Genomic DNA, 12,289 nt, shown 5'->3' with positions numbered 1-12,289 from the left:
CAGTCAGTTATGCATACATGCACACAAAATGATAACACTTCAAAATACACATACCCGTGGACCTTGAAATCCCTGTTCAGAAAGGAAAAATAAAAACATTTAGACTTAATATTGCCTGTTTTTTGGATGTTGTATCACACAGGTCACATTTTAATCATGGTGTAAAAGAACAGGAAACGTGAGAACACTAACAATTTCCCCTGAGCTACCCTTCTGTCCTCGAGGACCCTGTGAAAGGAGGAAAAGTTTAGTTAAATGGTGAAGAACAAACTTGAGGAGAACAGAAATAGTTCTGTTATTAATACACACAGTGCTTCCACTGGGGCCGATTATTCCCACTGGGCCAACAACTCCCACTCTGCCCTGATGAGAGGAAACAAACAGATGAGTATTGAAATTAGGCATTTCTGGATGTTTTCAACAAAAACAAATCCACAGTTTAGTCCACTCACTGGTGCCCCTAGTGGCCCCTTTGGTCCTCGTATGCCCTTTGGGCCAAAGTCTCCTGGAGGCCCCTGGAAAAAGCAGCAATGCAGAAAAGGGAAATCAATACTAATACTTATTTTACATCTATAATACCGCCAAAAACTAAGAACACAACACAAAATTTCTGTGCCTAATCCAGAATTCTCTGATGATAACAAAATGCTTATGGAAGGCAAGGATTCCAACCATCATACCCATTTTTGGGTTAAAGTTCTGTGCTTTCAGTAAAAAAAGCTACTTTTAACTATGTTTTAACAAAAGTGGGTTGAGTTTTAACCCACCTTTTTTCATCACACATTTTGACAGCGCTATAAATGTTTAGGGCATACTCTTTTAGGTCAACATTTTTAGTGACGAACATACCTTTGGCCCAAAAACACCTAAAATTCCTGGAAAACCTGGAGCCCCTGTATCACCCTAACAAGAAACGAATTAGGAGTTAGAAAGAAATATGAAATGGTGCACATTAGTGAACAGGTCTTCTTAAATTTGTTTGTGTTATACATTCAACATGTATGGCTGTAATACACACAGGTTGTCCTTTGGGTCCTCTGTCTCCCTTTGGCCCTTGAATTCCCGTACCACCTTTAAAACCTTTTTTTCCCGGTGGTCCACTCTGTCCTTGAAGGCCCTGCTCACCCTGGGTGGATAGAGAGGTGATCAAATGACTGAAAATTGACATCCGCCACTTTACAGAAAAAAACTTAAAAAGATGGAGTTTCTCATTTTAATTATTACCTCGTGATGCTGCAAACTGAGCTTTATATGACTATGTATACAGTTTTAACACATGTCTCAAATTACATATGCCAAAAAAAAGGAAATTAATGGGTGGAAATAATTTATAATAAAGCTTTTAAAACAGTTCATTATAGTTACACTTGATGCATGTAGAGGTTTTCTTACCTTTGGTCCAATGCCCCCTTGATCTCCTGGAAGTCCTGGAACACCTGGTTTACCACGTTCGCCAGCTTTACCAGGAAGACCTGGCTCCCCGTCATCACCGTGCTCGCCCTAAATTCATACAGATAAAATAAGTGGACCCTCCACAAAAGGATTGCAGCGTTTTTTAATTTGGGACGTTGTGGTAGGAGGCTGTTTCAGTCCTTCAGGTAAGATTAAAGGCCTTTCCAGGCCAACTAAGAGATTCAATGTCTCTAGCATCGTCATGGTCTAGCATGCCATAGGGTCTCCTCCCAGTTGAACATACACAAAAAGCCTTACCAAAAAGCCATCCCAGTCACTTTGTGCAGGAAGTTAACTTCCATTGCTTCCATTGAGCCCTATAATGGCAACGCTAATAAAGCCAGTTTCTGGTTGTGATATTGGTGGACAAGATTAGGATAAAATGGTCGAAGGTCAGAAGGATTTCTTAGTTAACCCTGTTCCTCGTGAGGTACTGCCCTGTTTGTTTTGCAGCTAACCCTGCATCAGTGATTACTGCTCACCTGCATCAGTGTTCAGTCAGTCAGACACTGGGATCACTCAATCCAGCTAATCAGTAATTAATGAATCTGGGTTAGCTGCAAAAGAAACAGGGCTTCTTTTTTAGAAAATCAATCCATTTTACCAACACAATTACATGTGCTCTAATTAATCTCTGAACCTGAACATATTGAAACCAAATCAGCAGAAAAAAGAAGATAATGTTAAAAAAGTCTTACCGGCATGCCTTCACTGCCATCCTTTCCAGGGAGACCATCTGGCCCAGGCACACCTTCCTGGCCCTCTGGGCCAACCACCCCTCTGGGACCGGCTAGACCCCCTTGACCCTGGAAACAGCACTGAACTTAGTATGCAACTCTTATGTTTTCTTTTATTTGATGGGAATAGAAGAAAAAGGACAAAACAATTTTAAATTAAATTTCTCTTAAATTTCACGTATTTGAAAAAGTCTATGTAAAAGTAAATCCACAGCTTACCTCTATTCCTCTGGCTCCTTTTTGTCCAAGCTGACCCTTTTTGCCTTTCTGACCCTGGACGAAGAGTAAATTTAATACAGTGAAATATTGTACTTTAAGCACATTTTATCAGTACTTTTCACCTTAAAATAGAAAAGCCATAGTTAACATACCAGCCATTAGATTGTTCAGTACAAACAATATCTGTAGCTCTGTAGTAGAATTAAAAATCCTCCAAATATAAAGTATAATTTTGCAGAAACACACCCTTCTGCCTCTTCCTTTAATCAATCAAAACTAAACCGAAGCTCTAAATTTTGGGTGAATTAAACTTCCATAAAGTGGGGCACATTCTTGTGCTTTGTGTTAACTGACTGTTATCAGAGTAAATCCCAAAATTGTAATTTTTGGTGTGGGAAAACTTAAGTTATTCAAACAAGCAAGGACAGTAACGCTTGAAATAAAAATAAAAAAAAACCTGCCTTTGTTTTCGCACTTACTTGATCTCCTTTAGCCCCTTTGGGTCCCTTCTGCCCTTGTGGTCCAGAGTGACCCTAAAATGATGCAGTTTTGTAAATTCAAGTACAGTCAGAAAACAGTTTTTTGACCCCATGTTTTGACACTCACTGGTGCTCCGGGAGCTCCAGGTCTGCCTCGCTCTCCATCTACACCAATTTGACCCTAATTAGAAAGACAGGTTAATAAATTGACACATAAACAAAACATTCTTGGTTTTTTATTTCTTTTTGGATAATGAGACTTACTTTGTAACCTGGGTCTCCTGATTCCCCTCTTTCTCCTCTGTCCCCTGGAGGTCCCTGACGAAAAAGGACAAATACCCAGCAAGACCAATTAGCTAAAATCTTTAGTGATTTCCCTTCAAAACATCAAAATAATTTGGACAACCGAGAGAATAAAATAAATTTGGGGTCAACTTACTGTGTCACCTGGAGGACCAGGAGGACCCTCTTGCTTCCCATCATCCCCCTGCTCCCCCTTGAGATGTAAACCAAAAAACTTAGGCAAAAGTATTTTGATGATAAAATGAGAGGCACATTTTTCACACTTCAAGCTTCAAGATAAGACACATTTGTTTGGATCTAAGATCAGTCTAAAAGTCTGAATTCAGAGGGATACAAATAGAGAACCGGATCTATGCTGCACATAAAGAGAAAGAAATGTACCTTTTCACCTTTTGGTCCTGGGCGTCCCATTGGCCCTAGAGGTCCTTGATGCCCCTGTGAGGATAGACAGCCAGAACTTATGCTGTGCAAAATTTTCAGCCACAAAAGGAACTTTTTATATTCATCTACATGTTCCTTATTCACATGCACCAGTACTAGAGGTTGACCCATACAGGTGCTGCAGGTTTTTGGGTTTTCTGGGCCCATGAAAGGCCGTAGACAGGTGTGACCACATCCAAAAGGGTTGCAGGTGTGTCTTGCAGTTCTCTTGTGGTCTGTGCTGCCACGTTAAGGGAAGTCATAAAAATTAGAACATAGCATTGTCGTGTGTGTGGTTGGTGCATTGTGAAGTAGTAAGGATAAGGTGATGATGTACCAGTGATGCTGTTGTATGGTGCTCTTATGCCGCACTCTAGTGAGGTCCACGTACTGGCCCCTTACTGACCACGCTCAAATGCTGCATGCACAGGTGTGCAGGTAATACATAAGTACCAGTATGCCATATAAACTATTCTCTGATTATCTAATTTCCTCATTTCTTAAAGTCAAGCTGCAAAAAAATGAAAGATCTGCATCTCACCTACTTCACCCTTATTTACCCTTACATATTATATAAGTGTTTGCTACGACTTGGCGCCTGAAGCATACTTGTATGACAAAAACGTGCATGAACCTTTTTTACTTTGCGCTCTCACCATCTCAGCAATCTACAATCTTAAAATTTTGTGTGGGCCACCTGTATGCCTTGTAAAGGTTTGCCCATTTTTTGACCGCAGACAGCCTGCAAACAACCGTATGGGCAGTTGTGATTAAGGCATTTTTTCCAGAGTTTCATCAAAGTCACCTCACCTGGTAGCCTGGAAGACCTGGTTCCCCTTGTTGACCCATTCGACCAGGGGCTCCCTAAATGGAGCCACATTACTCTGTCATTCAAGCAATTAAGTATCTACAGTGTTTATTACAGTGTTTCACTCAAGTGATTTTGACTGTCATTACCGCATGTCCAATAGTTCCTCTAGACCCCTTAGGCCCAACAGTACCAGGCAGTCCCATTTTTCCAACTGGTCCAGTCTCTCCAAGATGACCAATATGACCTTTAGCCCCCTAAACACAAAATTGCAAAGTAATGCCCAACTTTAAAAAAGCAAATTGTATTTATTTCTTTGGTTGAGTGATTTTCAAACGGTATTTGTGGTCATAAAAGCATAATCTGACTTTGGTACCTTCAGACCTAGTTTGCCTCTTTCCCCAATTTTGCCTGGCTTTCCTTCTGGACCCTATAGAGGAGAAAAAAAAAACAAACATGAACAATTTAGATCGAGATTCATTCATTCATTTTCAATTCCGTTTTTCTCTTTCGGGGTCACGGGGCTGCAGGAACCTATCCCTGCCACTTGTGGGCGAAGGCAGGGGATGCCCTGGACAGGTCGCCAGTCTGTCGCAGGGTATAGATTGAGATTTCAGAAACAGATTATTTACAATGCAAATGGACAGAGGACATACCCGGACGCCTGTTAGACCAGGACTTCCTGATGGACCTTCCTTCCCCTTCAGTCCAGTTTCACCTTTGGCGCCTTTGTTGCCCTCCTGACCCATATCACCCTTTTCCCCCTGATATTAGACAAAAGATAATCTGCTTATTATATATGCTTAAGATACCATTTGACATAAAACAATGTAGCATCAGAGATTTTGTAAAATACCTTAGCTCCATCAGGACCAGCTGGCCCAGGATCTCCTTCTAAGCCGGGTTCTCCCTGTACAAATATATCCAGTGTGCAAAAAATTAACAGACTTTTACTTGTCACAGAAGGCAACATTTTATGATTAAACCCAAACATACTCTCTGTCCAATCAGCCCTTGTTCTCCAATGTTTCCTGCAGGTCCGATAGGTCCCTGACACACAGATAAGCATCAAAAGAATTTAAGGTAAACCTGAAACATCATTTTTACATGTAATGAAAACCTCAGCAGTTTTCTAATCACCTTTTCCCCAAGCTCGCCTGGTAGGCCTGGTTCTCCCAGTTTGCCTGGAGGACCCTTACAAAGACAAAACAGGGAGGGGGAATGAATTTCTTTAATAAAAAAACCATTACATCTGATCACTCTGGCAGTAGATATGAACAATGTGTCAAAGATGCGTTCCATTCTGTACAGTCATGTAAAAGTCAGACAAAATGACGATGATAATCTTCATCAGCCTGAGGACAGATTATTAAAATCATTGAGCGTTATTGCACTTTATGAACAATCTGAACAACAGATGTGGCATATTTTAACGCTCAGACTTAGGTTTTGCTTGTGTTGGTTTGAATTGGTGCTCACCATTTGGCCAATTTCCCCCAATGGTCCTACAGTCCCAGGTGGGCCTGGTGGCCCCTGAGGAGGAGAACACAAATTACAATCATGTAATAAACCCAGTCAGTCAGATGTCACACGTACAGAAAGTATGAAATCTTTTGCAATGTTTATTGCAGCTTCGCCAGTGTCAGATAAATCAAAAAAGTAAATAACTAACAGAGATTTAGAGTAACTAATGCTTCGCTAAGAGCACTTATTTATGACTATAGGGTTGGTTGCATTATGACATACTTTCCATCAAAACATTAGAAAGTATTTACATGACACAACCTTTGTGGCCCTTTGTTTGCACTGATGGTTAAACGTTCATGGCCGTATGCAACAAAAGAGCTTTGTCTGTTAGTGGAAGCAGCTATGCAGCACATGGAGCGAGCATCATGGGAGATTAGGCAAAAGATGCACTTCTTATTTAATGGGAAACAGGTGGAAATCAGCATTCATTCTACCATAAAAAAGAAAAACAAATAAAGCTCTGAGGGCCTGTCTTCAATATTCTGAGTTCAATATAAATCCAAACTGACACACTATCTAAGCCTCTATTTCGGGTCATTACTCACAAAACCAAACCACAAGAAGGTCTGCAAACGTTCCACAGTAAAGAGAGTCAACATTTACCATCATTTATTGATAGTTTATGAATGTGATGAATGTGGGTCTTTTGAAAGTAGCCATTTAATATTGAAAACTCTATTTTTTCATGTTTTTTTCCAGCAGCTGCAGAACACAGGTCTGTTGCATGAGCAGTGATATAAATAAGGATTTCAACAGAACCATTGTGTTGGTGTATCAGCTGCCAAGTTGCATAAGGCAAAAAAGGGTCTTAAACGACCTAAAGGTGGTGATATGATAAAAGTGAGGTTCACGGATGCCTGAAACTCAAAGAGAGAGGAGAAGACATTTTGGGATTGCTTAAGTTACCTGCTCCCCTGCAATTCCCTTGTCCCCTGGTGGTCCAGAAGGTCCTTGAACACCCTAAAAACAAAGTGAGTTCAGATCACAGTTTAACAGTATGTATAAGTAAGAATCCAATTCGCCAATGAGGCCAAAGCCAATGAAGCAAAAAAAAAGAAGTTTAAAAGAGTCAAATCTGAAGGATTTGGCTGATTCTTTTCACTATAATTTTTTCTTATGTCATATTCTCATCACATGTTAAAAAAAAAATCATACAAGTTTCAAACGACTTTTTCTGCGGCCTTATCCAACACTCATCCAGCTGCACGATCAAAGTCACTGCTCTGAGATTTTTAGGCGTACTTTGTAGAAAATTGACTAGACTCTTATCAAGAATTAACATTTTTTAGGATCTTGTTTTAGCTGATTATATCTTCTGCTTTGTACTTTGTACAGCTTAATTGTTTTCTATCGCTACAAATGTCTTCTAAAATCTCTATGAATGGATCTCGGTTTTAGACCATTTTCTTTAAGATCTTGTGATCCAGTTCCCAACAGTCTCCAGGTTTGCTGGATATTTGGCACAAGTTCCCATCATGTCACAAGATGGGACACTAACACTAACAGGGTCCACATCTCAGTGTTGGGGGACTCAATTGAGATTTTACATGAGTGCAGCAAGCTTTTTCCCAAATCCGGGAATGGATAGACCAATCAAAACTTTTCCTATGCTTTTTGGCAGCTCCTTTTAAAGGGGTCGCCACAGAAAATCGTCTCTGTTTGTAATTCCCATATTTGATTAGGCTTTGGTTTTTCGTCTGATATAATGACACAAGATTCTGCAATCGTCCTAAAGTGGGACCAGCAGACGAAAGCTCTAGATTGTGCCCCCTTGTGGATGTATTGAATAGTTTTCTTTACCTTCTGCCACCAAGTTTTTTCAGTATTTTTTGCCCCCTTAGGGTTTATCCCCAACTTCCCTTAATCTACGTGCAAATGTCTGAAATGTTGTATATTTTAATCATCCCTGAATGGAGGTGAATGTTAAACAGTGTTTCATTTGCAGTTCTTCACTGCTTGTTGTGTAACTGCAGCCATGTCTGCTTGGTGACCCACAGCCTTTTTATAAATTAATATTTTCAGTTTTAAAGTTCTACGTACACATTCAGGGTCTGCACCAAACATTAATCAACACAGCAGAATGATGACAAACTTACAGGAAATCCTTTAGGCCCAGTTTCCCCTGGCTCTCCGATCTTTCCCTAGAGACAAAGTAAAACATTAGGAGAAAATGAGTGACTTTAATGCTCATCAGATTCAGATCCCTGACATTTGCAGTAAAAAAAACAACTTTTTTGACATATAAATCGTTTGAGGTTTTTATGCCTCTTCTTTAGATGTTATCGGCTTTAAAGTGACCTTTGCACCTTTTTCGTATTTGCAATTACTTAAACCCCCGAACTGCCATGCTGCACCATGTTAATCTTCTTCAACTTTCATAAAGGTCTTATACAGACTCCCACTTTAAAAATTATAAACCCTTTGCTATATAAAAAAAAGACCACTATCAATAAATTCATTGTTTTAGAAGTTTAAACACCTTAATGCAGCTACAGACCTCTTTGAATAAATTTGATTATTTACAGCACAAAGCGAAAATTCAAAAGTCAGAAGTGCAGAAGTGTAAATCTGACCAGAAATCAGAGGAAACCTTTTAAATCTGGATTTCTTCCTCTAAAATGATGATGCTGTTCCTGATTCTCTGCTCGTAACTGCTTTAATCTTCTATGACTTCTAAATCAATTTTGATATCTTGACTCTCCTGAGGAACATAAACAAAAAGTATGAGTGGAAAAGAAAAGTAGGAAGATGCTCAAGGGCCTTACCTGTGATCCTGGGAATCCTATTTTTCCTGGAGGACCATCAGGACCCTGCAGATAAAATGGGATGAGAGAAAGCCAGTGATTTAAAGCAATGGTTTAACCTAGATTTCCTTCCCTCCAAACACAATACTTTATACATTTTCCATTTCCTATCCCTTCATAACAGATAAAGCATAGGATATTTTTGATTTGCTTTATGTGTTCAATTTCAGTGACAACATATACCTTCTTGCCTTCTAAGCCCATCTCGCCTGTTGGACCATCAGGCCCTCTTGCTCCCTGAAACACAAGACAACTGTCACATCACCAACAGAGGTCACTGTAATACAGCCTCAGTATGTTGGATGTCAGCATCATTCTTCACTTAAACAACCGACTCCATGATCCTTGTCAGTAAACTGTACTTTAAAGCAAATCCACCAATTGGTGATTTCCCGGTTTTGATGCTAGATTTAGCGTCAAATATCAAGGCTCAACATAGCAGCAGAACAGGCAGACTGTCAAACATTGGTATTTGTAAGTGGTTAAAGGCACGGGAGGCAGGCAGTGAACCAAATCAATGCATTTGCCCTGCACCTGTTTGCACTTCTCTTCCATATGAACCCGACCAAATCCTTATTCTCTGATTTAAAAACAAAACAAAACAGACAACTCTGTCATTCTTGCATTAAACTGGTTAACTGATTATCTCATGGAAATGAACCAATTTGATAGAAAAACAATTCTAAAGTGACAGAGCCACAAAGGAAACTTTGTTGTTTGAGTGATTGATGACTGTGCACAGTGGGAGTTTGGTCCAACACTACCTACTCAAGTGCTATAAGCCTATTATAGGTAGAGCTGGATGAGCATTGCTCATTAACATTCCTGTCTGGGGTACTTGCTACCTGCTAGCTGTGATTACATCACTTGATTAGCCAAAGTTTTGGAAAACTATTTCACCCAGTGATTGCAGACATGGAAAAACTATCAATACCAAGTACATTTATCACGTCAAGTCACATCAATAAATGGATAGGAACCCTTTTTCCAATTAGGCATAAATAAAAGTATAATTAAATTCAAACAGCTCAAATGTTTTTGAGAAATAATTCTTTATTATAGAAAACATTTACTACAGATTTGTGTGTTGGAGTTATAAGATGCAGAGTACAACTAGACTGGAGATTCCTCATATTCTCAAGTTTGAGTCAACGCGATTAAAAAAATTGTGTGACAAGTAAATACAGTCCAGACGCAGAAACCAGAAGCAGCTGAGGTTCTTACAGTTATATAGTTTGAAGCCAATATGATGTCTCTTACATTCATTCTTTGATTCCAAAATCTTTTTTAATGTTACAAAAAAAATTACTCAGCTCCACATGTGAGTGGAGACAGATGCTGCATTTCTGTCAGCAATAAGTTTCCATGCTTTTTTTTCTTCTCCAAATAGCTAACAAACAAGAGACGTTCAGTGCAAAAATCTACGAGAAAAGTTCATGTTGTATTTGGAATCCAATTTTGCAGCTACACGTGTCAGTCATGTTGAATAACCAGGTTATTTTTAGCGTATTCAGAACAATTAAAACACATTAATTTTGTAACTCAATCCAAGTTTTGTTTCTTTGTTTATTATCTTGAATAAATCAATATAAGGTATTAAATAGATTTCCTCCTGACATTAGCATTAACTGAAAACACAGGTTAAGATAACATAGCATCCAGCTCAAACGCAACTTACATGAATGCTTTAGATAAAGAGGCTCAGTGTATGATCATAACTCTTATGCAATAAAGCAATGAAAGAACAACTTAAAAGATAAACATGTCAAAGTAATGCAATATTTGAAGCTGACATTTAGCAGGACTGACTTAAAACATTACCAGTGCATCTAATTGAATTTTATTGTTACTGTTTTGTATTTGTTATTTCCAACTTATTTTAATACTTGGGACTTATAAGTGATTTATTTTTTCCTAGATATTCTATATTTTTGAGTTACTTTCAGCGGAGGCCTTAAATAAGCCTTTTAGGTTTTACTAAAATACTTATTTAAGGTTTAACTGAGAGGTGACTTTCTAATGAACTGCTGCTGCTCTGCTGAAACTATGTCCTTTAAATGTATAAATAAGTTAATAATTATTTTATTTAATTAGGCTAAAAAGGGAATAATCATAATTAAAAAAATCACTGGGTACACTTTTACAATAGATTAAAAGATGATCGGAATGAGCCTTGAAAGAAAAGTAAAGTTTTTTTGTTAAATGATGATTTCATGACAATTTAAAATTTTAAACATATCTTTCGACTGCCAATATTGCATTTCTGCAGTTTATCAGGCTAAAATAACATCAATAAAAATATTACTGAATTGTTCTTCAGTGGTTATTATAAATAGGTCAGATAATCCAAAATGTTTGGGAAAAAAATGTACTCTTTGTCAATGATTGCAAATTTTGATTGCCGATCAATGGAGCAATATACCTTTGCAGCTTGGAACTAAAATAAAATAGTTGTATCTATTCATCAGGCAATAGTAGACATATATTCCAGGAATATAAGTGATTGATCATCGCCCAAGTGGCTAACAGGTAAACAACAAAGGCGAGGCAAAATTTAACAACTTGAACACAAAGTGGAGTTAGATCCCTAGAAATGATCTCCCTTCATTCTCAGGCATTGATCTATTGAACACGTTTTTTTCTTAACTTTGTTTGACTTTAAGTTATCTTAATGAGCAACTGAAGCCCATATATTGACGTTGCTCTTTTTCATCACATCATATTGTTCACTCTTTCATGAAAAAAAAATAGTAAGCATAAATCTCTTTTTTTTCATGAAAGAGTGGCAAAACATCAATGCCAAACTAAGCTGTAAAAATAGCTGGTTTGAACCCTGAACGTACCCGCAGGCCTTTAGGTCCTCTGGTACCGGCTGGGCCAGACGCTCCAGGAGGGCCCTGACAAACAAAGGGGATAAAAAGGGAAAGAGAGGGAGCAGGAAAAAAAAAGGAAGGAGAGATAAAACAAAGGTTTGCACTGACAGACCACAAGGCCCCCTGGCTATTGACCCAGGCAGGGGGACAGCCTGACCTCCTGAACACAATGTGGGGTTTGTTGTTGGATCTGTCACTCACACCAATTAAAAGGTCTACTCAGGAATCCTGTCCTGCTGAACCCCAAAGCCCCATATTTATGTTTGTTTTGGTGGCTTACTGCCCCCCTCTTTGAACCGACGCCGGGCCTGGATTCTGCCAAGCGTGGCCAGAGTAAAGACACAGCACAGGGGAGGGAAGGCAAAGCAGTGGCAGCTTCTAATTGGAGATAGGTGTTGGGTTTTTGACTGGCAGGAGAGTAATAGAAATCCAGCAGGAGCGTGTCAGTTTTCATTACTTCAAAACAATATCAGAAACAGAACAGCAGGAAGTATTCTTTGACAGTTTTCTCTACCGTGCTATGCTTTTCCAAAGAAAAATCAGGCAAAAATGTTGTCACTTACTGGTCTTCCAGGTGGTCCAGAAGGTCCAGTCTCACCTGGAATTCCTGGGTGACCCTGTTGTACATTCACAAGCAAATTAATTATAACTGACACAAAAACGGATT

At 39.0% G+C, this 12,289-nt stretch overlaps 1 protein-coding gene across 1 annotated transcript in view; it reads right to left on the bottom strand.

Moving 5' to 3' along the window:
• Positions 1-12,289, bottom strand: part of LOC101159452 (uncharacterized) — a 66,367-nt gene that overhangs the window by 3,491 nt on the left and 50,587 nt on the right. Inside the window, exons 27-54 of the mRNA XM_004074688.5 lie at positions 12,186-12,239; positions 11,593-11,646; positions 8,933-8,986; positions 8,711-8,755; positions 8,042-8,086; positions 6,852-6,905; positions 5,898-5,951; positions 5,559-5,612; positions 5,415-5,468; positions 5,275-5,328; positions 5,075-5,182; positions 4,795-4,848; positions 4,568-4,675; positions 4,421-4,474; positions 3,572-3,625; positions 3,327-3,383; positions 3,152-3,205; positions 3,015-3,068; positions 2,888-2,941; positions 2,409-2,462; positions 2,151-2,258; positions 1,393-1,500; positions 1,019-1,126; positions 850-903; positions 453-515; positions 310-363; positions 193-228; positions 55-72 (exon numbers count right to left, since the gene is read on the bottom strand). Coding sequence (XP_004074736.1) covers positions 55-72; positions 193-228; positions 310-363; positions 453-515; positions 850-903; positions 1,019-1,126; positions 1,393-1,500; positions 2,151-2,258; positions 2,409-2,462; positions 2,888-2,941; positions 3,015-3,068; positions 3,152-3,205; positions 3,327-3,383; positions 3,572-3,625; positions 4,421-4,474; positions 4,568-4,675; positions 4,795-4,848; positions 5,075-5,182; positions 5,275-5,328; positions 5,415-5,468; positions 5,559-5,612; positions 5,898-5,951; positions 6,852-6,905; positions 8,042-8,086; positions 8,711-8,755; positions 8,933-8,986; positions 11,593-11,646; positions 12,186-12,239 — 1,722 coding nt within the window. The remainder of the gene's footprint in view (positions 1-54; positions 73-192; positions 229-309; positions 364-452; positions 516-849; positions 904-1,018; positions 1,127-1,392; positions 1,501-2,150; positions 2,259-2,408; positions 2,463-2,887; positions 2,942-3,014; positions 3,069-3,151; positions 3,206-3,326; positions 3,384-3,571; positions 3,626-4,420; positions 4,475-4,567; positions 4,676-4,794; positions 4,849-5,074; positions 5,183-5,274; positions 5,329-5,414; positions 5,469-5,558; positions 5,613-5,897; positions 5,952-6,851; positions 6,906-8,041; positions 8,087-8,710; positions 8,756-8,932; positions 8,987-11,592; positions 11,647-12,185; positions 12,240-12,289) is intronic.

This window comes from Oryzias latipes, chromosome 12 (assembly GCF_053564925.1).
Source record: "Oryzias latipes strain Hd-rR chromosome 12, Olatipes_Hd-rR_3.1".
Lineage (NCBI taxonomy): Eukaryota > Metazoa > Chordata > Actinopteri > Beloniformes > Adrianichthyidae > Oryzias > Oryzias latipes.
Note: the sequence above shows the minus strand (reverse complement) of the source record. Positions and strands in the feature narration are given on the sequence as shown.